The sequence below is a fragment of the Thermobia domestica genome, unplaced genomic scaffold, assembly GCF_964235325.1.
Source record: "Thermobia domestica unplaced genomic scaffold, izTheDome1.hap1.1 HAP1_SCAFFOLD_149, whole genome shotgun sequence".
Taxonomy (NCBI): domain Eukaryota; kingdom Metazoa; phylum Arthropoda; class Insecta; order Zygentoma; family Lepismatidae; genus Thermobia; species Thermobia domestica.
The window spans coordinates 341,623-368,583 of NW_027655897.1; the positions used below are offsets into that span (position 1 = coordinate 341,623).

The 26,961-nt window shown below is 36.6% G+C and overlaps 1 protein-coding gene across 4 annotated transcripts in view; it reads right to left on the bottom strand.

Moving 5' to 3' along the window:
• Window positions 1-26,961, bottom strand: part of LOC145676400 (death-associated protein kinase 1-like) — a 397,918-nt gene that overhangs the window by 245,451 nt on the left and 125,506 nt on the right. For all 4 annotated transcript variants that reach the window (XM_081747256.1, XM_081747257.1, XM_081747255.1 and 1 more), the window contains exons 5-6: window positions 26,686-26,885; window positions 8,693-8,845 (exon numbers count right to left, since the gene is read on the bottom strand). In XM_081747256.1, coding sequence (XP_081603382.1) covers window positions 8,693-8,845; window positions 26,686-26,885 — 353 coding nt within the window. The remainder of the gene's footprint in view (window positions 1-8,692; window positions 8,846-26,685; window positions 26,886-26,961) is intronic.

Consider the following 26,961-nt stretch of genomic DNA (forward strand, 5'->3'; position numbering starts at 1 on the left):
GTGAGTTGGAGTTAGGGGGGCTGCAGCCACAAACAACGATTCAATAATGATCGGTTCGACTAGCAATGTCTTCACGAAAAATAGAATGTAAATTTTGCATACATTACCAGAGAAGAACCACACAGAAAGTTTACAGAGGATGGCACCCGGCTGCAGTCAGGAGTGAGTTGGAGTTAGGGGGGCTGCAGCCACAAACGATTTAATAATGATCGTTTCTGCTAATAATGTCTTCACGAAAAATAGAATGTAAATTTTGCATACATTACCAGAGAAGAACCACACAGAAAGTTTACAAAGGAGTGAGTTGGAGTTAGGGGGGCTGCAGTCACAAACAACGATTCAATAATGATAGTTTCTTCTAAGAAAGTGTTCACGAAGAATACAATGGAAATTTTGTAACTGAGTCTGTTTGCATTAAATCACATTGGGAAAGTTTTATGTACAGAGGTTTTCGGAGTTATAACACGGTTAGTGATTTTCATATGAATGAATTTTTGCTTGGAAATTAAATATTATAATAAAGAAATTTTTACTAAAACAGTACTTGTACAATTTCTCATAATTATCTGTCTACTGTAAATATTCAAATTGTTTAATACCGTACAGTATAATGAAAATTTATCTGAAAGAGACTGAGAAATATGGTACTACTGAAAATGCCCTCTAATGGATGAAATGTGTTCACGCTCTTTTCAGTAATACACGAGGGTGATTCAGAAAGTAATGCCTTCAATGTGATACCTTTGTGTTTGACAGATAGCACCGTTATTTTTCAGTGGAAGCCTTGCAATGTCAGCTAGAAATGTGGGCATCATTTTTCAACATATTCCCCATCACGGGCAACACGCGACAACGCGAAACAAGGTTTTTCATGCTGTCGGCGAAGAATTGTGGTGGCTACTGGCGACACCATTGCCAAACTGTTAATTCCACCTCCGCGTCACAACTGCAGCGTTGGTCCATAAGTTTGGAGAAGAGCCAGAAGTCTTATGCCGCAAGATCCAAACTATAGGCAGGATTAGGCAGAATGTTAACAACACTTTGCCAGCAGATGGGAGAGCTTTGAAGTTTTTTGACGGAGAGACGTATGGAGGTACTCCATTGACTGACGCTTCGTTTCCTGGTCGTAGTGGTGTTTCCACGACTCGTCGCCGGCGATGAATGTTCCTGAACGCACAACCTTCCACAGTCAGAAGTTCAATGACAGCTCGCTATTTCAATCGGACGTCAAAACTCGATGTCATTGATTGCTCCATTACTCTGGAACAAGAAGAGATAGGAAGGTGAAACAAGTGACACTCTACAGTTTAACATCAGTGCATTAATGATAAACAGTTCAGAATGCTTGCAGTACTATTGACCAAGTAGTGGGCTGAAGGCATTAATTTCTGAAACACCCTCGTATGACTAAAAATGAAGTTATTTACTTTACTCAAATATTTTAAGGATTATATGAAATTTACTTTTACCTTTTAAGAATTAAATTAATAAAAGATAACACATAGAAATGATCATGTTAATATTACATAATAGTAATCACTAGACAAAGGTAAAAAATGAAATTTTGCATTTGAAACTATGACGGAGCGCAGTAGGAACAAGAATAATCTTGTGTTTCACGGTATGTTGAATCCAAAAAGCGTATTTTTAAATTTTTATATATCATAATATTTTGACAAAATATATTCATATTCAGCAAAAGTCATATTTTGCATATGTCGTTTGCCTGGGACTCCGAGGCGCCAGTTTAACTGAGGCAATTTCAGATTTACATCTGCCTCCCAAAAATTGTTTAGAACTTCGAACGTTCCGATGTTTCTCCAAAAGATACACCAATAAAATATTATCGATGTTTAAAAAAATACCGCTTTTGTTAGTCAGAATAGGAATAATCTACAAGAGGCGTTCGGCACAGATCGTTATTGTATTAGTTGCAATATGATGATGAAATTTTAGGTGAGCATACTTTGATCATTTGGCTGTAAGACCATGTCACTCAGTGTAGCCTCCATCTGCTTTGACGTATCTCGTTTAACGTTCTTTCCATCCTTGAAAGCACTTTGGTAAAATTCAGCTGGCTGACATTTACACCATTGTTTCACACAAGAATTGAAGGTCTTATTATTGTCGAATGTTTTTCCACACCGATGAGCCTTCAGACAACTAAACAGGAAGAAATTCCCCGAAGGAGTTAAGTCCGGACTATAGAGAGGCTGAGAAACGACTTCCCATCCCATTTTCATGGTTTTCTGTTGCATCATCATGGCTGTGTGAGACTTGGTATTATCATGATGGAGCTTGATGACTTTACCTTGCAGTGCTATTTCCTGGTTTAGAGAGCACGTCGTACCTTATTCGGTGACAAACAATAATGCTTCTTCCTAAGCCATGTTACACGAAGCCTATAAAAATAACACCACGCTGATTCCAGAAAAAGGAGGCCATAATTTTCTGACCTGATCTGCAAAATATAGGTTTTTTAAACCGCTGCTACCGACGCTGGACACTGGCTCGGTTTAATGGGTGATCCCTATAAACCGGAAGCAACTTCCTATGAATTGATGTGGCTGATGCATCACCGGTTTCGAACAGAAATTCCATTACCCACCGTTGTCAGGTCCTGATGTCTACTTCAGTGTCCATTGTGGCTTAACTGTGAACAATATGATTCAACAATTATTACCATTTTGAAGCCAAAGGATCGAAGTATGTTTACCTAAAATGTTATTATCATATTGCAATTATGTAGTAAAAATATTACACCCATCTGTGCAGAACTTATTGAGCGCCCTTTGTACTCGATGACTCATTTTGGTGAATGTTTCCCTATTATTTAATTAATTCTGATATTTAAGCAAAATGCAAATGTGTAACTACGAGGGCTGTCTAAAAAGTATCCGACCTTTGGCCAGAAAAATAGTTGCGAATACCTGACAGATTTGGGACCCTAATCCCCTTCAAAGTAGGCCCCTTGTGCTTCCACACACTTAGCCCACCGATCCTTCCACTGCTGGAAACACCGCTGGAAGTCTTCTTTTGGAATGTTGTTCAGCTCCGTCGTCGTGTTCCGCATTATGTCTTCTCTACTCTCAAAACGGGATCCCTTCAGAGGTGTCTTCAATTTTGGAAACAACCAGAAGTCACAAGGTGCCAGGTCTGGAGAGTAGGGGGGTTGGCGAACGGTTGTAATTCCATGTTTGGCTAAGAACGTGTGGATCAATTGGGATGAATGTGCTGGGGCGTTGTCATGATGGACGTGCCAGTTCTTCGCTGTCCACATGTCTGGTCTTTTGCGCCGGACTGCGTCACGGAGTCGCCTGAGAACATCTTGATAGTACTCCTTTGTCACTGTTTGTCCTTCCGGTGCGTACTCGTGATGCACAATTCCACGGGCATCGAAGAAAACAGTCAGCAACACCTTGATTTTGCTTCGCACCTGCCGCTCTTTCTTCGGCCTTGGAGAATCGGGATGCTTCCATTGAGACGATTGTTGTTTTGTTTCTGGGTCGTACCCGTACACCCATGACTCATCTCCAGTTATCACGGAATTCAGATACCCAGGATCAGTGTTGGTGGTGTCCAGAAGGTCCTGTGCAACGTCAAAACGGGTGTCTTTTTGTTCCTGAGACAACAACTTGGGTACAAATTTAGCAGCCACTCGTTTCATGTTCAAATCGTCACGCAAAATTGCATGTGCAGAATCTTTACTCACTTCAACATCTTCTGCAATCTCCCGCACTGTCAAACGGCGATCTGCCAAATTTCGCACCCGCTCAACAACAGCTGCATTCCGAGCAGTTTGGGGCCTGCCGCTACGCTGCTCACTCTCGACTGATGTGCGGCCATCTTTGAATCGGTTGAACCATTGTTTAATTTGTGTTACACCCATCGCATCTTCTCCAAACACCTGCTGAATCTTACGAATTGTTTGGCTTTGAGAATCATTCAGCCTTTGACAGAATTTGATGCAGTATCTTTGCTCAATTCGTTCAGTCATCTTGCGAAAAACACTAAATCCGACGAACACTACCAACAGCACCTCACTTCGCGACCACCAGCTCACGACTGGCACACGCGAACGCGGTGAAAAAATTCAAGCATGCGCATTAAGGTTCCTCCTTTCACCGTGCACGGTGGAGCCACCTGAGAATCACTACTTTGCGTGGAAAAAATTAAGGTCGGATACTTTTTAGACAGGCCTCGTATAACTACTCTGTAATTTTCATTAGTGGTCCTGGTTTTTAGTGTACATTTTTATATGGTGTCCCGGTATTTTAGTCCGAAAACATGGGAGCTCTACGTAAACCTAGACTGATCTCGATCATTGTTGAACATAGTGATTTTGCATTGCCTTCAAGGTTAAGCACTTTCCCCTCTTACATGACGAGGGGTAATCAAAGAGTAAGGATACAAAACTTGCAGTGAAACATGTATATATTATTTCATAGAACCAATACAGCCAACAGACAGTACATACATTAGGTTATTTTTCGACAGTTGAGGCATTTGTCGCATCATGAGATGAGTTTGAAGATTTCATTCTGGTAAAAATCCTGTCCTTGTGTGTTAAGTCAAGTCAGATTGCGTAGAACCCATCGGGAACAAACACTTCAGTCTGCAGAATATCGTGCACAATGTGATGAACGCTTCCGAACGACATTCCCATTTCTGCCATCAGATGCCATAACGTGATCCTTCTGTTATCCTGAATCAGTTCCTCCACGCATGCTATGTTCACAAATTTGTAAGGACGTGGGTTCGCCCTTACTGTGTTTATTTTGTGAATAAATAATTAGTGTACAAGTGTATATAATGTTGTTATTGATAAAGGTAAGTCTGGCCAGACATATATTTAATTACATATATCGTATTATGTGTTATATATATATTTATAATTTCATATTGGATATTGCTTATTTGTATGTGTATATCTGCTCAAGCTATGTATTCCTGCTTGGATTTTCTTTTCAGCTATATATATAACGAACTCTACGTTCAAGTTTTTTTATATAGATTTTCTTATAGTGATCGATGGAATTTTCCAGAGGCTAGCGACGGTTGCTCGTTTTTCAAAAGACTTTTTTGCGGATTTTTAAGCGAAAATAAAGTTAAGTAAACTAAAAGGGGAAGGGTCATCGACCATATAAAAGGAAGCCTCTCGCCGCATAGGGGGATATTGCTGGGTGACTATGGCTGTTAGAGCCACTCTTCGTTATTAAGGTCCTGCCTCATTTTCTTTTACTTTCCTATCTTGTAGAGAACGGTCTGAATGATGACCGATGACAAAGAATAAATTATTTCTCTGGAGCCTGAGTGATGGCATTAGAATTTTCTGATATTTAATGAAATAGTAGGGACTGGCCTAAGTGATGGTCAGAGCAAGGAATAAGTGATTTCCTTCGGTCTGAGTGATGACCAAGTTTGAAGACATTTAGCTAGTCAGGGTTATAAGCTTAAATGATGGCTTATTGGGATAAGTGATTCCCGTTATCTTCTAGTGAGAAGAAGTAGGTTATATTTTTTTTTTTAACCTCAGAGGCAGAAAACTCTTTAAGGTTTTTTCTTAGATTATTTTTTTTTGCTAGGCCAGAGAAAACCTAAGTGATGGTCTTCTCTTTAGAGAAAGAGAATCAGTCATTGGGCTAAGTGATGTCCATTGACAACAGGATCTCTTGTATTGTTAGACGGAAAGTTGTAGTCAGGCTTTCCTGATAGAGGTAGGCGTCAGATGAAACTGTGAGGGAATGACGGATCGGTGGAGTCTGACTAAGAAATTTGCAGGAGTCTGTTGGTCTAAGTGATGATCTTCCGACTTAAGAGATAGGGCTCTGAAGTGAAGGAGTTCCGTATTTTTTTTTTATTTTGCCTTAAAAGAATTTTCGTCGAATCACTCTTGATTTACTTATTATCTAAATAAATATTATTTACCCTGATATGACTAGCAGTTTTCATTTGAGAATATAACTACCCATATATTTGATGGAAGTTTAGTAATTTGATTGTGGTTTACATTGTGAGTTGATACTCTTAGAGAGCCGTAACAGATTAGAAGGAGGAAACCACAACAATCTGCTGATGCCGTGCTGGATCGGCCCTGTGCTCTTCCTCAGTTTTCTTTACCAGCTGCAAATTTTCGACACCGTTCTGCGACATGTTGACAAGACATTATAGTCTCTCCGTAAACCTCTACCAGCTACAGGTGAATTTCAGCTGCGGTTACTTGTTTCGCCCACAGAAATCAAATAACTGAGTGGACTTCTTCGAGAGATCAGTTTTCCAAACGACTCGCCATTTGTTTACCTACAACTAGCGCATAGGTGGCGTTTGACTGAAAATCTGCACAGTTATAAAATCCATGTATTACAAGTACCGCACACTCCTCATTCCTCTATAACAAACCAAAATAAAGAAATATCAACCTTGTAACCTTAGTTTTTGATCCTCCCTTGAACAATATGACTTCCTCAGACAAACAGCGATGGATTGAAGCTTATTTCCTAGTTACACGCAAATTACTTGTGGAGGAAACTGCCCCTGTAAGCGGGAGTTGACGAGCATCTACAGTGCTGGACACAGAGCGCTTTAAGGCAAGCTAATATCCCCCTTTTAGTGCCAAGAGGCATTCCGACATCGTAAGATACCAAATCCGACGGTATGAGCACAACCCGACACAGCCCAATCAATGACTTGGGAACCCCCTTGAAACCAAGAAGGGACTACAATCCCAGCTATATCTCCCTCAGATTCAGTTCGAGATGCGACCTGCCATACTAGAACCAATGATTTGTGCAATCCGTCCAACTCAGAATGGGACGAACCTCCTCCTCGGGTAAAATCTCTTCATGTTTAGCTCGACTTTGTTTATGAGAAAGAAAGGCAATGCTACAGTAGAATATAGTACTTGTACCCAAAACTAAATTTAACTTTAAAGACAAATGGCATATCCCACACTATATCCCACAAGGGACGGAGCTGTGTGGGGACACAGATAGTATTAGTTAAATATCACCAGGCTTGTATCCCTTAATTTTATTTTTATTGTGTGTTACTGAAATGAAATTTCTAGTTTTACGTTATACCCTGTACACCAAAAGAGACGGGTGATTGATAAAAGTGAATGATTATAGAATAAGAATGTGGAAGGAAGCGGAAAAATGAGAAAACCCAGGGCAAGATGATGTCCACCACACACTCGGGACAACCTGAGATCGAACCAGAAACTTTGCACCAGAGTTGAGAGTTCTACCAGTAATAACAGCTTGTGCCTCCTTGTATGCTGCTGTATTCTTAAAAGTGTAGTATATATTAATAATGCCAATTGTTAATAGTAAGCTTTCATTGTTAAAAGTGGCAGAAGTTTGCCCTTCTTTGCAAGGAGGAATAGTGTAATAAACATAATACCAGAAATTTGCATATTATAGAAATTACTCTCCTTTCCCACTTTCAGAAGCGGAATTTCTGAGAACGCTGAAACATATGTTCGGTCTCTTTAATTAATACCAAATTTCAAACCAGAGGTGTCATTTGGGGAGGGCAGGGAGCAACTACTCAAATCTGAGTTTGAGAATGAAAATGTACGGAAAACAAGGGTATAAAATTATCTTACGAAATGAAATCTGTGAGTTTTACGTCCCACGGTTATGCCGGTTAAGTTAAAGGAGACGGTGATGATGAGTGATGAATGAAATGGTGGAATGAAGAAAGTGGGAGGAAACGGGAGAACCCCGAGAAAACCCACGCACACGGTGTTTGTCCACCACAAAGTTCACTTGGCGAGGGCTGGGATCGAACCCGGGACCCTAAGCACCAGAGGTGAACGCTCTACCACTGAGCCACCGCGGCCCCAAATTATCTTACGAGAAACAATCTACACACGACAAGGGTATAAAATGTAAATCTCTAGATCTACGAGTAAAACTGAATGGTACGATATATATATATATATATATATATATATATATATATATATATTCGCGCATTATGCTTAAAGGCCTGTACTAATCACGTTTTTCTTTGGTACATTGTTAGACCTTGATCTCAAAGAGGTTTACTGCATTTTACTTTGAACCCCAAGTACCAATTTCGTCAGTATTGGCACCTTAAATATATTTTTCAAATAGTTTCTGTACCATTGGAAGTATATACACTAAACTTGAAATAAACATAATTCAACTCTATAGAAACATACTGTACGTGTACTTGTTTTCCAAACACCCAAGTTTGTCACTGTTGCCAAGCACTTTAAAATACATTTTTCCTACATAGTTATAAAACCCTTAGTTTAATTTTTCAAAAGTTATTCAGAAAGTTATTAAATCCATATGTTTGTATCTAATTTCATTTAATTTAATCTTTAAAAAAGTTATGATTATTTTGTCCCTGTTGGGAATGTCATACTTGGACAAAACATGAGTGAAGGAAAGTTAAAAAGATAATTGTTGTCGGAGCTTCTCCCCACCCTTATACTGCTGGTCTAGTGACTAGCACGCGAGTTCGACTTCCAATGGAAGAGTATTTAAGCACTACGGTGCTTCGGATTCCACTTTAAACTGTAGATCCACGTCTCATACATAGTCTCGTTACTAAGAAAAAATTCTAAAATTCAAAAAACAATAAACTCTGAACTTTAACATTAAAATAGACAACTGCACATATACATATTCTCTTATAAGATTATAAGAAGATAACTTACCGTGGATCCTTTATAAAAAGTTGTGCTATAAAATCTTTGGCGAGATCAGACGTCTGGTTAAAAAATTCTTCATCAAAACTATAAATCCCTGCCACAATGTTAGAATATGTTTCTTGCTTGTCTTCACCAAGAAAAGGAGAGGCACCACTTAATCTAAAGGAAATGAAAGAAATTTTAATGGTAACAAGTAAATTAATATTAGAAGAAATTTGAAATTAGTGTTTCTTTACATTATGGAGTTAAATTTGCATTTGAAAGCATCATAAGAGGAGATCGGGGCTATTTCAGTCAAAACAAGGAAAACACCATGGATTTACTGTGCGCAGAATTGTCAGATAAGCTTCTGTTCAGTTTTGAGTTTGTTGTTCATATAAAAGAGTGGTGATCTTACTATTCTCACATTACTCAACATTTGTCGGGAATATGAATATTTTCTTAGCAAGATGATTTGCATTATCTATTTTCTTGGGCTAATATAATGTTGCGTACATAGCAAATAAGATGTCAAAGCTGTGTGAGTGCATATATTTATTGAAACGTTTGCATGTGAATAAGACACAATGTTTGTATACTTCGGATCCTATTTCGCCACCTGTCCGTTACATCTGCAAATGGCATTTCCATATTCGCGAAAGCAAATAACGGCTGTCTGAATCAATCAAATTTTGAGAGAAGCATAGAACTGAAATTTTGTGTTTACCATCCCACAATGTTCATAAATTATATACAAAGGATAGAGCAGTTTTTAAGTCAATCAAAAAATTCTGTCACCAAGAGGCAAGGAAACATTTTCTCAATATCAATGTGAAATGTACACCTTGTCTCAAAAAGGTTGAGCGCATTCTTTATTGGTGTTTTGAGGCAAAAATTTTCTAAGTCCAGCTTCGGGTATCTTCGGGAAAAAGTAAGCCAGGTTCGAACCTCCACGCCAGCCTTTGCAATCGGGAAAAAGTTTGCAGATGTGTTTTTCTTCTTTTAAATATAATAAGACTTGTTACCAAGTGTTTAAAAAAGCAACATTGATTGAAATACTTAATGATACAATATTTCGAAACCTTGTATTAATGTGACCACATGCTTGTTTGTCATTTAGCTCTCTATACGTAATGGAGCATTTAAATACGTTAAAGAATCTTTCCATATGTAAAAGAATGCTCAAAGTTAAGAAATAGAACATAATTATCGCCTGAGTACTAAAATAAAAGTCAAAGTAGAACAGAAACAGCGTTTGTAATGGATATGAATGTCATAATTATCTTGAGATCCGTTATACATCGCTAGAAGCTTAGTTCTAGAAGTCCTTGTGTTAGCTCATTGGTAAGCTGTCGGATTTCAAATCGTAAGGTTGTGAGTTCGAATCCCATCTGGGTCAATACTTTTTTTAAAATTATATTTTCCGCAATGCATGAAAAATTATATAAAATAATTACATTAAAATACATAAGTTGTTTATATATAACATAATAATTGCAGAACATAGTAATTATTATGTTTAAAATATAACATCTGAGATAATTTTCACAGTAGGTCGGTATTATACATGAGGATGTAAATACAAGATAAGAAACTCGTTCAATAGCAATAAATAAATCATGTAGTGTATTTATTTGCAGCTATTTGTCATATAGAGAGTAATTCTCAACATTCATAATATAGAATGTCATTTATGTTCTTGAAAAGTTATTCGATGCATAAACAGAGGGTATAAACAGAGAATCCAAAGTCGGAACGCTCGCAAAAAAATTCATGAACCCCAAAGGTCACGTGAGCAGACTGGAATTGTCCTTATGAAGCATGCCACAGCAGAAAGTCTTTACATATATTTTCAATTCAATTCCTGATATATGCTTTTGCAATGTGGAAGTTGTGATGCCTTGAGTCGCCCTCTCTCGCTCGCTCGCTCGCTCACTCTCTCTCTATTTATACAGAATATAAAAGTGGATTTATGTGTGTGTTTCAACATAATTCTGATATATCTAGAGCAATTTTAACTATATTTCTTACAGTCTGGAAAAAGAGTACTGTCGGGATACATATCAAAAATGCTAGAAACGGGTCGATATTATTATTGAATCCATAGTTTCGTGGTCGCTTAGGTGAATAGCTCTACTTTCAATTCAAGTCCAATTAAGCTCCCATTAGCACCCAGGGTGGTAGCGACATAAAGATATCGAAATCAACCGATATTAGAATCGAATCGTAAGTTTTCAGCGCCGCTAACAGTGCAGCATTTCCCATTAGTCCACATTAGTCCCATTGCCTAGAGGGCAACATATTTGCAGAGTGCAAATTTTAAAACTTGAATAATATTTTAATTTTTTCCGTATGAAAAAGTTAAAAATCATGAGCAAATATACTATTTCACGAACAATCCTCTTTTACTATTCTAATATGTTTAATAATAGCGTAAGAAATGTAATAGTAATTCAGAACATGTTTCACAGTTGTTATTTTTTCTTACATAGTTGTAGCTGTAGCATGTAGTGAGTGGAATTTAACTGTAATAAATTCACTAATTAACCATATTCGAATTAAGTTTTATTTTTAAGTTCGGAATGAAGGGGCGGAGAAATATGGAGTTATTGGGGGCACCGAGCTTTTCTACATTTTACTTTCAAGATCTCCATTTTTCTTTTGTCATTTGTTCCTAATAAAAAAAGTTCAGTCACTTTTGGATTGTCATAGGATAGTAGGAGTTGGATTTTGGGATGCAGCCTGTGAGATTCTAGAGGAGCTAACTGCTTGAAAAAATATTTTTGAATCATCTGTAACATATGAAATAAGGATATGTATCATAAAAAATTGAAAGTAACTATGTCTGCGTAATCATCACGGTCAAATTGCAAAGTCAAATGAATTGACGTTTGGTATATAATCAGGCTCCAATCCCAACTGGGAAGTTGTCATACGCGTGTCACTTTCATTATAATACATATCCTTAGGGGGAGTAGAAGTCCGAATTTTTGCGAAAAATTTAGTATCTCACAAGCCGTTCAACTGAGAGCTGAAATTCAGCATATAACTCTTTATTAAAAATAAAGAGAATATGCCCTGGCATTTTTTTAAATTGTCTTTTATGAGCGGGGGGACGGGGGTGCATTTTCTATATATTGGAAATTGGTAGTGGGTTGATTTGTAAAAATAATCGAAAACGATTGATATTAGTTGAGAAAAAAATTGAGTAATGCAAACTAAAGTTCTTATTGAATTTTATACCCACTGCTTTCTATTTATAATTGCTGAAGCTGGTGTTTAATGGAGCGTTCCGAGCATAAGGCAATCAAGCCATAAAGTTAGAGAAAAATGGCCATAAAATTTGTATTCTAAACTTAATTACATGGGCATTTTCAATTAGTACGGCATGCTTAATTATATAGAAAATTAGTTTCTCTCTCTTTTTTTTTTTTTTTTTTTTTTTTTACGTTGGTCTACTTTTCCTTGATTCGAAACTTTTAAATTTCACCCTATTTTCTACTGAAATGTGTCTGTAAGGCAACAAAGAAATAATTACATATGATAAATTTAAATTCATTTTAATTCGGAAGATGATAAACACTTTGCCATTATATATCGTAAAGGTCAGACCCACCAGTATTGTAACAAAGAGGTGCTTGAGCCAATGACGGTAGAAATTCAAACTCCGATAAGTGATAATTTCACAGTCTTGTTTTATTACAAGTGTAATCTCTTTAGTCAATGGAGAGGAGGACGTGGGTCATCGGTCAGAGTTGATGTCGATGGGTTTTGGTGGGTCGGAGTTGGTCGCAATGGTTCAGAGTGGTTCATAGTTGGTGGTGGGTCAGAGTGGATCACGATGGTTGATGGGTCAGAGTGGGCCAATGGGTTATTTGGGTCATAGTGGGTCATGGTGGGTCGTGGATCAAATTTTCATTGACCCACACCATCTCTGGTTAAAATTGTACTAAAGATAAGAGGCACCGAAGATGCATGTCGGCTATTATGCTCAAATTTTGCGCATGGATAGTACTCCACCAGAAAGCAATAAATCTGAAACGGTTCACGGTATGACCTCCTAGAACTCGAGATGTAGGGGTTTGTCTGATTGGCTAAATTAAGACGTCAATGATTTATCCTTCAACAACCAAGCTTTTTATGATCGTTTCCGTGGGGAAGTCAGAAGAACACGTGCCTAGTAATCGTAATATTGATAGTTCGCGTCCACCCCGGGGTATTTGTTTTGTGTTTTTTTGTTTTACCTAAATATAAACAAATCACACATATAGGCATTTTAACATATTTTGGGAGAGTAATTTTGTGGTTCGTTGGCGTTTCATCGCGTCTCTGCCGCTGGTAGTAAAGTTTTCAAAATGGAACTTGGGCCGTCATGGATCGTCGCTGCGGGGCCACCAATTTCTGGCGAGAGGTTAATAGTTGACCATCTGTAGTCCACCGACGCTTACAGTTTAGGGTAATGAACGATGTCCTTGCCTTGTAAACTTCATGACTACCGACGTCGGCAGTCAACTAGCTTTTAGTATTCCTTTACTAACCATCTATCGTTCATGTTTGTACACGGTGTTGTCATAATAATATTATTATTATTATTATTATTATTATTATTATTATTTGTAGTAACAGTAGTATAATTGATGATAGAATAATTATTGTCTATGTATTGTCTAGGTAGGACTACACACAGGATTTGGCTCGTTTTGGTTCGACTTGACTCTAATCCGAGTCGAGTTGGAAGATATTTTTCGCGCCGAGTCCAAGAGTAGACCTCAAAGATGTCTGTTTCGAGTCGAGTCGAGTTTCAAAGAAAAGTCGTTCATGCCCATCCCTACTAATGAGAGCTTAATCGGAGTTAAGCGAAATTGAAAGTCTCACTATTTATCTAAGCGACCCCGAAAACTATGAATCTAATATCGATCATTTTCTAGCAATCTTTTATATGTATCCCCCTCCCATTCACCATAGGTAACCCGACAGCACTCTTTTTGAAACTATAAGAAATGTGGTTAAAATTACTCTAGGCCAGTGGTTCTCAATCTAATTCCTATCACGATCCCCTTTTATCACACGCTCTTGCCAGCGACCCTTTTATAATTTGTTTTATAATAAGCTTGTGTGGGATTTTTAACATACCTATTTCTATAATAGTAGAATCCATTTTTTTGTTTATAGTGAACAGTGCCATGGAAAATCATTGCCCGGGGCGAGAGTATAGTACGATGTCACCGTATATATGAGTGACGTCGACAGACTAGCTACGAAGCGCCACCATGGTTGGCACGAAGCTCAATAACATTTTCAAAATAAACCCTACCTTTCCTACATTTTATTACGTTTTTCCTTCTATTTTACACATGTGCACATGCACTTTCCTAACTTGAGTAACACACTTCCTCCGAAATGTGTGGCCCCTCTTTTCGGCGCCCGGCACTGACAGTGGATACAGTAACTGTAATATCTATATTCCCAACGACGAAGGTGCTGGTTCAAGATGAATGTTAAACTCCTTCATTGAAGAGGCCATTAACGTATCCGATCTAAGCCCACAACTTCTTGACCAAATAATAGAATGATCATGCGACAAGTCTTTGCAACTGGTTTTCTGTAACGAAGACTTGGACAAGTTCTGCTTGATGAGGAGAGAAGAATATCCTGGTCTGGGGATTGCTGCTTTAAAAGTAATAATTCCATTTGCTATATCGTACTTGTGCGAAAGTTTTTTTTTTTTTTTATGGTAAACATTAAAACAAAGATAAGAAATCGCTTATCAGTTGAAAATGGCTTGATAATATTCGTCATGAAGATTGAACCGGGCATTGCTGCACTAGTGAAATTACACCATGCTTCGGTATCTCATTAGGTTTTAATTTTAATTGTATTTCAATGTGCAGGTTTTGTTTCATGTGTATTTTTCTAGTATTTCTATATACAGTTCTCATTAGTTTTATATCATACCTCTTTGATTTAAATTCATTTTTAAACAACTCTACTAACTAACTAACTCTATGGCCTATGGAACCCGGAGGTTCAATGCCGCGTTCACAAAAGCTCTACACTGACTTCTATCCTTAGCCAATTGGATCCAGTTTCTACTTTGTATTCTTATCTCAGCGAGATCCATCTTAATATTGTCCTCCCATCTGCCCCTAGGTCTTCCTAATGGTCGTTTTCCGTTTGGTCTTCCCGTCAAGACTTTGAAAGCGTTTCTACTTTCTTCCATTCTAGCTACCTGACCTGCCCACCTAAGCCTCCTAGACTTGACGACCCTAACAATGTTGGGTAACCGTATAAATTATGTAGTTCCTCGTTATGAAGTTTCCACCATTCCCCATTCCCGTTCCTCTTGGGTCCGAATATTCGTCTAAGGATCTTGTTCTCAAATACTTTCAGTTTATGTTCTTCCCTCAGAGTAAGCGACCATGTTTCGCAACCATACAGAACAACAGGCATGATTATCGTTTTGTATATTTTAAGCTTCAAATTTCTCGACAGAATTCGCGACGACAAGAGACTTTGAACCGAATAGTAACACGAATTCTACACCCTTTGAAAATGTTCAGTAGACTTATTTTTTATTGTTCTTTACAGTGTGTATAAAAAATAAAAGTATGCCTATCAGAACAAAATTAAAAATAATATTTAAAAATAATTTCTGGTATTAGATTCTAACTATATTTATCTCTTCCGCCTATCTTCGCGATCCCCTTGGGGCCGCGACTCCCAGGTTGAGAAACCCTGCTCTAGGTATACATGAGTTATGATGGAACATACATACATACACTTTTATATGTATAAATGCAGATAAGAGAGAGTTGAGAGAGAGCGATTAAGGAATTACCGCTCTCAATCTCTTCACTTTACTTTTGCGATTCGTGAATTTCTTACGTGACAGTTTGGGGCTAGCTAGTTTTTTGTCTTGAACCACGATCCGATTTTCGATATGCTCTACCTAAATGCTGTAATGCGAATATTGAGAAGTTATCTGCGATGAAAGTAGCTGCAAATAAATATATTACATAACTTATTTATTGCTATTACACGTTTTTTTAAATTTGTATTCAATATTCACACATAACACACCGACGTTCTGTGAATACCTCAGATGTTATATTTTAAAGATAAGAATTACTTATGTCGTGAAATGATATGAATATATATATATTCAACTGATATATACAACTGATGATATGAAAATATATATACAACTGATGAATTGTAATGTAACTATTTTACATAATTTTCATGCATTGAGGAAAGTAGAATATCATAAAGGAATCTCACCTGAACGGGTATCGAACTCACGATTTAAACGCTCGGTGGTGTACCACTGAGCTAACATGACCGCTTTTCGGAAGCTGCTTCTGAAATATAACTGAGCTCATACGTAAATGCTCTTTTCCGTATGGAGATCACAATGACGAAACGAGAGTGTGAATACATAGTCTCGAAATATTGTATCATTAAGTATTTCAATCAATGTTACTTTTTTCTACACTTAATACCATTTCAACATGTCTTATTATATTTAACAGAAGGAAAAACATATCTGTACATCTTTTCCCGATTACTAAGGTTGGCTTTGGAGGTTCGAACCAGCAGCTTTAGTTTACTGTTTTCCGAAGACACCCGAAGTTGGACTTCGAAAGTGTTCGTCTCAAAACAGCTATAATGATATCGCTCAATCTGTTTGGTATATGGTATATGTTTTTATACGTGTAAAGTCAGTATAACAATTCATTCTTTAAACAGCTTTTCGTATGTATTAATATTCCTTTATAAAAACTGTTTTTATTATTATTATTACGGCGCACCACCATTTTCAGATTTCTTTCGCGAGTCGTTGACCAAGTCGTTCGCCACCAGCGTTGCCAGACTCACAGCTCGGAATTATTCCAAAACCTGATCGAACTTATGCTAGATTCGGTCAAATTATGCTAGATCCTCATAATTACTAATTCAGGAGTTTAAAAAAAAACAAAGTTGAGATACGATAACGTAACTTAAAATACACAGAGAGCAAGAATGCATGGATAGAACTCAATACTTCACGCACCAAAATTTTAACTCAACTAAATTACTGCAGTCGTTGCCAAACTCAATGGCGTATATATCGTATAAATGAATGCAAAGTTTTTGTTTACATATTTTGAAAGAAAATTACTTCGCAGCATAAGCGGAATTGGGAATCGTCTGCTGGGGGAGGGGGCAGATTTTTGGTCGGTCTCGGAGCTGTCATTTCAGGAATAAATATGATCATGAAGTCAGAAGTAAAGATGGTGAAGTCAAAAAGTTGGGGGGAGAATGGCCCCCCTAGCTCCGCCCATGCCTCGGAGTTAAAGGATTAGAAAACCCTTTGTGGAGCCACAAAAAAAAAAAAGCCCAAAGCCGTTCCGAACTTACTTAGGAAAATAAGACTGCCTGTATGGTTTACCGAGTGTATGAATCAATAGAAGAGGATACATTTCTGCCGTTCTTTTTCTTCCCACGACCAACTTCTCCAGGTTTTACGGCTTTTTGATAACTTGCTGAAATTGTGCTAGATTTGGGCAGGATGCTAAAAGCAAGATGCTAGGTGCTAGAGACATGCAAATTATGCTAGATCTGGCAACGCTGTTCCCCACAATAGGCGTGTCGTGCAAGTAACCAATCACACGTCAGGTACTAGCTTTTACCTATTGCTTTCTTCTCACAGCTCAGAACATTGGTAACTATGGATAGACGTACAGCAGTAATTACTTTATGGGAGTTGGAAGGTTATTCTGCAACTGCAGCTAGCAGGCGAGTAGGTGTCCCGGCCTCTACAGGAAGGCAATGGATTCGGAAATATGGTGCTACAGGTCAGACTGGTAATTTACGATCTCCTGGTCGTCCGCATGTGTCAACCGAAGCCCAAGATGCGAGATTAGTAAACGAAGCCCGGTTAGACCCACTAAGGACGTCTAGACAGATAAGGGAAGCTTCTCTCTTTCCTGGTAGTAAGCATACAGCTCTGCGAAGGCTTCGTCATGCTGGGTTACGTGGCCGTGTTGCTGCCGAGAAGGAAAAACTCTCAGACGACCACAAAATTTACCGTCTCGCGTTTGCACAGGCGAATGTGGGTCTCAATTGGGAAAACGTAGTTTTCTCAGATGAATCCATATTCACAACATCAAAGGAGGGACGCCGTTTTGTGTATCGTCCGAGAGGCACCCGATATGACCATGGATATGTGGCTGCTTGCAATTGCAGAGGCCATGTATCTATTTTATGTTGGGGTTGGATTTCCAGTCGCGGAGCAGGACAGCTTCATAGAATTGAAGGACATCTGGACAATGGTCAGTACTTAGACATTATCAGTAATATCATGGTGCCATCTGTACGAGTATTTCAGCCTGATGGTGTAACTCAGTTCCAGCAATACCAGTCGCCAATACATAATTCCCGTGTGGTTCAGGAATGGTTCGCAGGGCACCCTGAGATTGATTTATTCGACTGGCCGCCTCGTGGAGCAGACCTCAATCTCATGGAAAATATGTGAGCAGAAGTGAAGCGTACTCTAAGGGAAAGTTGGCCTGAGGCAGATCCACAAAGAACTCAGGATGACCTGTGGCATCTTGTTTCCGAAGCATGGCTGGAGGTAGGGGAAGGAGATAGATTTGTCACCCATGTAATAGATTCCATGCCCAGAAGAATGGAGCGTGTAATAAATTCAGAAGGGTCTTGGACACAATATTAATGTCCCTGCCTTAACTCCCGAAAACAGCCCTTTTCAGGGCTACCTAAACGCTTCTGAAAATATTTCTAGAAGTAAACCACTCCTTGTATCCGATTTCTGTGCAATCTTACTAACAAAAGAATGATAATTAGCTGTAGGCTTTGAACTCAAGACCTCTTCAGTGGCAAGTCCGTACTCTACCAATGAGCTAACATGAACACGCAAACCTAACCTGAAGAAACATGACTTTCAATTTCTGGTATTCGATGACAATGATGCTCATATACTTTGCAAATGTTGTATTCAACTTGGGATATTCCGCAACACACACACACACATAAACAAAGCGAGAGAGAGAGAGAGAGAGAGAGAGATGAATACACAAAAGCATATTCAACGTATTCGAATGAGACTCGAAGTAACGACATTCCGTTCTAAAGAGAATTTGTGTTTCTTCCCGTGACGTTAAGGGGATCGGGAAAAGTTATGTCTTGAAGCAGGATACGACTTTGGATACTCTGTTTATACACTTTCTATATCCGTAGGAATATACTGTATTTCACGAAAATAAATAACATACTGTAATGAGAATATTGAGAAGTTAAATCTGTATGACAAATAGCTGCAAATAAATACACTACATAACTTATTTATTGCTATTAAACGATTTTCCTAACTTGTATTTAACATTCTCATATATAATAACGACCTACTGTGAAAATTATCTCAGATGTTATATTTTAAACATAATAATTACTATGTTCTGCAATTATTATGTTATATATAAACAACTTATGTATTTTAATGTAATTATTTTATATAATTTTTCATGCATTGCGGAAAATATAATTTTAAAAAAAGTATTGACCCAGATGGGATTCGAACTCACAACCTTACGATTTGAAATCCGACAGCTTACCAATGAGCTAACACAAGGACTTCTAGAACTAAGCTTCTAGCGATGTATAACGGATCTCAAGATAATTATGACATTCATATCCATTACAAACGCTGTTTCTGTTCTACTTTGACTTTTATTTTAGTACTCAGGCGATAATTATGTTCTATTTCTTAACTTTGAGCATTCTTTTACATATGGAAAGATTCTTTAACGTATTTAAATGCTCCATTACGTATAGAGAGCTAAATGACAAACAAGCATGTGGTCACATTAATACAAGGTTTCGAAATATTGTATCATTAAGTATTTCAATCAATGTTGCTTTTTTAAACACTTGGTAACAAGTCTTATTATATTTAAAAGAAGAAAAACACATCTGCAAACTTTTTCCCGATTGCAAAGGCTGGCGTGGAGGTTCGAACCTGGCTTACTTTTTCCCGAAGATACCCGAAGCTGGACTTAGAAAATTTTTGCCTCAAAACACCAATAAAGAATGCGCTCAACCTTTTTGAGACAAGGTGTACATATAAGACGAATAACAATAGATAACAAATCACTAGACAACCTGTATCAACAAATAATAGCCACGAGAAACATCACGATATAAATGAATCAGAGAAAAGTGTGTCATGTAAATTGTGACATTTAATATCTAGGTATATCTCTGATGAACATGTCAGAAAATATGACCGGATTCACTTGTTAACATGTAAACAAATATATCATGAGATATGTGTAGGGGTTTCGGAAGGAAATTTGCGTGTAGCTTGTGAAGTGAAACTTTCTTTAACAACTTTTGAAACACTCTTGGTTCATAAATTTCGTATTATGGCGATTTTGGTTTTTAAGTTACTACTGTGTAAAACCTTCAACTTTGGGTAAAATAACCATCTCTAAAATAAAATAACAATAAAAGTATATTACAATAATGACTCAAATAACTCCCTTCAGAGGCTCAAATAGCATTTTCTTTTTTTTTTCTTTTTTTTTTGCAAATTTTATTTTCTGTGCTATTTTCATTTTAATATTTTTTTCTAAATTTTGGTTTTATAGTGGGGTTTTAATTTTTTAATAAACTATACTACGATAATTTACTAAAATTTTCATGTCATAAATAAGATTGTTCATTGTGTTAGTTTCAGGAAAAAATGAAATGAAATATTTGAGTTTTACGTCCCATGGTTATGCCGGTTAGGTAAAGGAGACGGTGATAATGAGTAATGAATGAAATGGTGGAATGAAAAAAGTGGGAGGAAACGGGAGAGCCCCGAGAAAACCCACGCACATGGTGTTTGTCCACCACAAAGTTCACTTGGCGGGGGCTGGGATCGAACCCGGAACCCCAAGCACCAGAAGTGAACGCGCTACCACTGAGCCACCGCGTTAGTTTCAGGAAAATCGACTTCTCTCTTACAATACACAAATAGTCCCGGTCTCCCCTACATAAGTTATTCTAAATGCCTACTTCAATAGCTTTTCGTTTCGTTGAATTGAAGCATTTCATGAAATCTATTCAAACTTTCGTAACTGTTTGTGTTTCATCATCATGGACAAACAGTTAAAACTACAAAATACAAATCAGATTACCGACAATGAGGATGCTAGTACATAAACTATATTCCACAAAGAAAATGATTCAGCTTCCCAGCAACCAACCTTGCTTCTTTCAAGATCACATATAATATCCTTATGAAAACAATAACGTTGCAAAGGCTTATTATTATTATTATTATTATTATTATTATTATTATTATTATTATTATTATTATTAGTAGTAGTAGTAGTAGTAGTAGTAGTAGTAGTAGTAGTAGTAGTAGTATTAGTATTAGTAGTAGTAGTAGTAGTAGTAATAATAATAATAATAATAATAATAATAATAATAATAATAATAATAATAATAATAATAATAATAATAATAATAATAATAATAATAATAATAATGTGGATTATGGAGGAATAGAAGCTATGTTCTGTCCATTCTGATCAAATCCTGATTCAATTATGTAATTTTCTGTTTAATAAGGAATGGCTCAAATATCTGGCTTTCAGTCTTGGAATTTGTCTCCTCACTGATTTTAACTCTATTAATTTGACAACTTGAATATCTTTAATGTTAGAAATGCATGAGTCTGGTAAATTCTTAGATCCCAAATCTCGAATGTGTACTTTTATCTTTGCGGAAATATTTAGTAATTCTAATACGTATATATTTGACTCTAGGCATCCTCCATGAACACTAAATGTGGTACGGTCTGCGAAATAACTTATGTAATATTTTTGTATATATTTGATCGGAACTCCACAAATGTTAAGGAGTTAACATCTTAAAAAATTCTTTAGTTTGTTTGTTACGCGTGGATACAACAGAATACTTTCTCTCACCTTTGTTTTCTACTTCTTTCATCACGACTCTCTTCAAGCAGTTATCACCTTTTTTTCGGTTTAATACCATACAATATGTACGTAATAGTTATTTGATTTTCCTATTCCATATGAAGATTTTATTTCATTCTCATTATGTTATTTTAATCCGGGTTTCTTGGAAACAATCTGACCAAATTAAACGAAATATCAGTATAAATTGAAATAATCATTTAAGAGGATAGTATTGTACGATTATTTGTTTAATATATTCCAATCTATGCGTGCTATCAAACTGGAACATAAACAAAATTAACCTCAGTAATGTTCAAAATTCGACGATTTGTTTTATGCTATCATCTTCGGACCACTTAATAGCGATGAGTTACATTTTAGTTGTTACAAATGGCAAAAATATAGAAAGGAAAGCCACTACTTGTAAATTGTATTTCTTCATAATCGTTGGCTTCCCGGACTATGAAGAATGTAATTGATCTATCACAATCGCTTCAATGTTTCCTGAAGTCAAGATAATCTGCACGCAACAAATTTCAAGAACTAATCGGGTTTTCTTTTTCCGACAGTAAGGCTGCTACTTTCTCCATAGATCCGTATTAAAATTTTGTTTTTCAAATTCCTTGGATGTGTATATGGGTCAATCCATACGAAGTGGTCCAGAGATGATTGCTCGACCATCTCCGAAGATTATAAAAATTGGAGTGTGATGAACCTAATGTAATTTTCTATACTTTCTCTGGTGATTTCATGTATTAGTTTGCAACCATGCATATTTATCTAGAAGGAAGAATAGATATTCTGCGTGTACCTCAGTCTCTCCTTTTATTTGGTGTTCATCTGATTCGTACGTCCTGAGCATCTGTACTTTTTGTACACGCTTGCAAATGCAAAAATTGTCACTCCACCAACAACAAAGATGGTCCCAGTTCAGGATAATTTATACATACGACAACGTGAATAGTGTTATTGGCCTTCTCATACACAAGGTTCATCACACTTTAATTTTTATAATTTTCAGAGATGGTCGCGCAACCACTTTCACCATTTTTGGACCACTTTAGATGGACTGACCCACATCCTTACATAAGGACAAGGAAACCAGAACTCAATGCAAAGGGAGGTAATTTAGATAGGGAATGGGACTTCATAATCACAAATTACATTAATAAAAGATATTATTGACATGTATAAATCATTTATCTATCTATTAAAATACTACAAAAGCAATTAAAAGCGCCTGAGCTCAAACCTATAACTTAAGCTTTCAAATCTTTCATTTACGGTTATGTGTGATTTCACGTTTAGCAGAGACAAACATTTTAAGTATTTGTACTTTAAATAGTCTAAATTAGTTAACTGTATCTTTTTCATAAAGTTTATGATATAAAATTATTGTTCAAAGCCTTTGTATTTTAATAATCCTTCTCTAAAATCAATGCATGTGAATTATGCTTCCATCTTCCGAGTTCTTTAAAACTATATGTTGAAAACATTTATATGTTTGTGGTCAATCCTTTCGACAATGAGATCTCGGAAACTACAGGCTCTAGAAAGATGACGTTTTCACTGATCAATTGGAAAATTTGCGTAGATTGTCCAGTTCTAATTGAATATTTAAAAAACATGGCCATTATTGATTTATTACATTTTTTTAGGGTACACTGGAAGCGTTGAAATTAAAAAAAAAAAAAACTAAAGCATCATACCCTATGTGTTATGCATTCCAATACAACATTGTTGTATATTGGGGTTGTATATGTCTCAGGTGTTTGTTTCATGGCCAAATAATAATGAAAAAGGAAGGATAACCATTTCTCGAGTCTAAGATAAATCTTTATTTTTTAAGTGTTTTGCCTAATGAACACCATATATAACTAACATTATAATTAATTGTATATGTAATGTATTTGCTTATTACATACTGCATGCAAGAAGAAAGAAAACCCTAGTCATACATGAATTAGAAACTCCAACTGGAAGTAGGCTCAAATCTTGCAAACAGTGCAAGATATTCAGAAAAAATAATCGAAAAAATTTCCCCTTTATGATACTCCTTGCCGTTTTTTTTTTTTTTTTTTTTTTAATTTTTAAATCAAGACGTCTTTCACTTGTGTCTGTAAAGGGACATGTACATATGTTGAGAGGAATGACAAGGAGATTTATGCTCATATGCGAATGATGCGCTGTGTAGAGAGCGCAGGTTCAGCTAGTCTATATATTAAAATGCTAGGTTTATAAGTTTGTCTACAAAGTAAAGTTTATATGTTCGTCCCCAATCCTTTCGACAATGAGATCTCGAAAACTACAAGTGCTAGAAACGTGCCGTTTTTGCAGGTCGGTTCCAAATTTTGTGTAGATTGTTCAGTTTTAATTGATTTTTTTAAAAAAAAACATGGCCGTTATTTCTTTATTACATTTTTTAGGGTACACTGGAAGTGTTGAAATTTTTACAAAGTAAAGGATCATATCCTATGAGTTACACATTGCAACACGACATTGTTGTATATACGGGTTGTATATCTCTCAGGCGTTTTATGCAAATTATAATGAAAAACGAAGGATAACAATTTCTCCATGCTAAGATGAATCATTATTGTTTGGAGTGTTTTGCCCAATATACAACATACATCATTGACATTAGAATTAATTGTATATGTAATGTATATTTGCTTATTACATACTGCATGCAAGAAGAAAGAAAACATTGATCATACGTGAATTAGAAATTCCAACCGGAAGTAGGCTTAATCTTGCAAACTTTGCGAGATAATGAAAATATAATATTATACTGCTTGCGATTTTTAACAAGATGTCTTTCACTTGTGTCTGTAAAGGGACATGTACAAATGTTGTGAGGAATGACAAGGAGATTCATGCTCATATGTGAATGATGCGCTGTGTAGAGAGCGTAGGTTCAGCTAGTCTATATATTAAAATGCTAGGTTTATATGTTTGTTCCCGACCCTTTCGACAATAAAATCTCGAAAATCACATGTGCTAGAAACGTGCCGTTTTCGCTGGTCGATTCCAAATTTTGTGTAGAGTGTCCAGTTCTCACTTCAAATTTTCAAAAACCGTGTCGTTATTGTTCTATTCAACATTTTGGGGACCGTTTTTAGCCTATAAGACTAACATTGTTGCAGGCCGAAACTACGGTGTTAGGCAACCAGTAGAGAAGTTACGTATGGCGGGCTTACGGACATTGCAGGCGCTTTGCTTAAATCTGAATGGCAAAACCTATTTCTATACTGGCAACTTCAAAGGCCTCAAGAGAGGCAATGAGGCATACTTGGACGGATATGGATTTATTAGAAAAAAATATTTCCATTTGATATCGTGTTCCCTCTACAAATTTGCTATTAACACTCCAACATCTATACATAGCAATTAACTTCCTTTGCGAGTCTCCTATCCTTTACTTGTGTGAGTAAAGAGACATGCACAGTGGGAAGGAGATTCATGGTTATAACAGAATGATGCGCTGAGTAGACAGCGCAGGTTCAGCTAGTTATTAATTAATAATAAACAAGATTTATTTCAACAAATAATTCAAGTTATACAAAAAAATCACCAAAGATTAATGATTTCCAATCATGAGTTGGCTACAATGATTCACAAAAGAAGAAAAAAAGGAAAATAAAGTGGATAATTTCGTGCTCAATATATAAATAAGGCATAGGAACAACGATAAAAAGGGTTCAAGCAAGGTTTTAAAATATACAATCTGTTCAAGAATATAAAAAGTTGTAAATTACTTAGGCACACCTAAGAAAAAAAAAAAAAGAAGAAAGAATGCTAGAAAGTTAATACCAATCAAAAAACTTTAAGTAAATTTTATAGATTTAATTACATCAAATTAGCTTCTAAATTATAAAAACTTTCTTTGGGTAAGTTTTTATAGAAGATATACACATCCAAGGAATTTCAAAAACAAAATAAGTAATAAATACGAACATGTGGAAAAAGTAGCAGCCTTCATTTTCTGAAGAAGAAAAATCGATTAGTTTTTGAAATGTCGCAGAAGTTTATGCACATTATGGAACTTCAGGGAACATGGAACTGAGAGAGATGAATTTAAATAAGTGCTCGTTAACAGGGTGTCTACTAAAATTCCAAAATGAATTTTCGTAACTTTTTCGTGACTTTTTCTTTATCAAATCGTAAAATTTCCTAACATTTTCAAGAGAGAATTTGGGTGCGAATTAGGCCGAATGTTCATCCATGCGATAGAAACGTGCTTTGCTTGCAATATGGTAGCGTCTAAAGCCGACCATAAACATTTTTTGGTGGTGAATTTTGACGTTTTATAGAACAAAATTTTCCAATCTCTACTTACATTTGCACAGTTTAAAAAAATCGTGACCCAAAAGCTAAATTTCGTGACTTTTTTGTAACTCTCATTACCATTTCCTGATTTCGTGACTTTCGTGACGGATAGACAACCTGGTTAAGTTCTCTAAAAAAAACCTGAAACTAATTTCTCACGTTCCTATTTCTCTCTCCATGTAGAAATGAAATGAAATGAAATTTTTGAGTTTTACGCCCCACGGTTTTTATGTCGGTTAGGCTAAAAGAGACGGTGATGATGAGAGATGAATGAAATGATGGAATGAAGAAAGTGGGAGGAAACGGGAGAATCCCGAGAAAACCCACGCACACGGTGTTTGTCCACCACAAAGCTCACTTGGCGGGAGCAGGTCTTGAACCCGGGACCCCAAACACTAGAGGTGAACGCTCTACCACTGAGCCACCGCGGCCCCACTCTCCACGTAGATTACTGCTTACAATTCTTAGAAGACAAATTTAGAAGGCAAATAATTTACACACAGGAGCCCTTCATTCATTACATACAGGCTTAGTTTGTGGCACGTACAATTTCCTAACATATCTTCCATGAAGATGATAGTGTTCCCAAGAGGGTGATACAGTTAAACAATCTTCGAAATTATTAGCAATCCAATAGCAATAAGTACTGTTCTTTGCGTATTTAAACTCGTTAGAACGTATTACTTTTAAAAATACAAAATTAGAAAGAAAAATACTTACAAAATATATGTGATTACGCCCACAGCCCACATATCGGTCGTGAGTGACAGAGGTTCATAACTAACAACTTCCGGAGCCACAAATTCCGGAGTTCCCAACATTGCTCGGATTTCTGTGCCTGGTGTAAGATGCTGAGACAATCCAAAATCTATCAACTTTATGCGCTGCGAATCATAACTAAGCAACATGATGTTTTCAGGCTGAAGAGAAAAGAAGAAAAGTAGAATAACCAATATTACTTACGTATATTATATTATGTGCAATTCTTATTTTAGA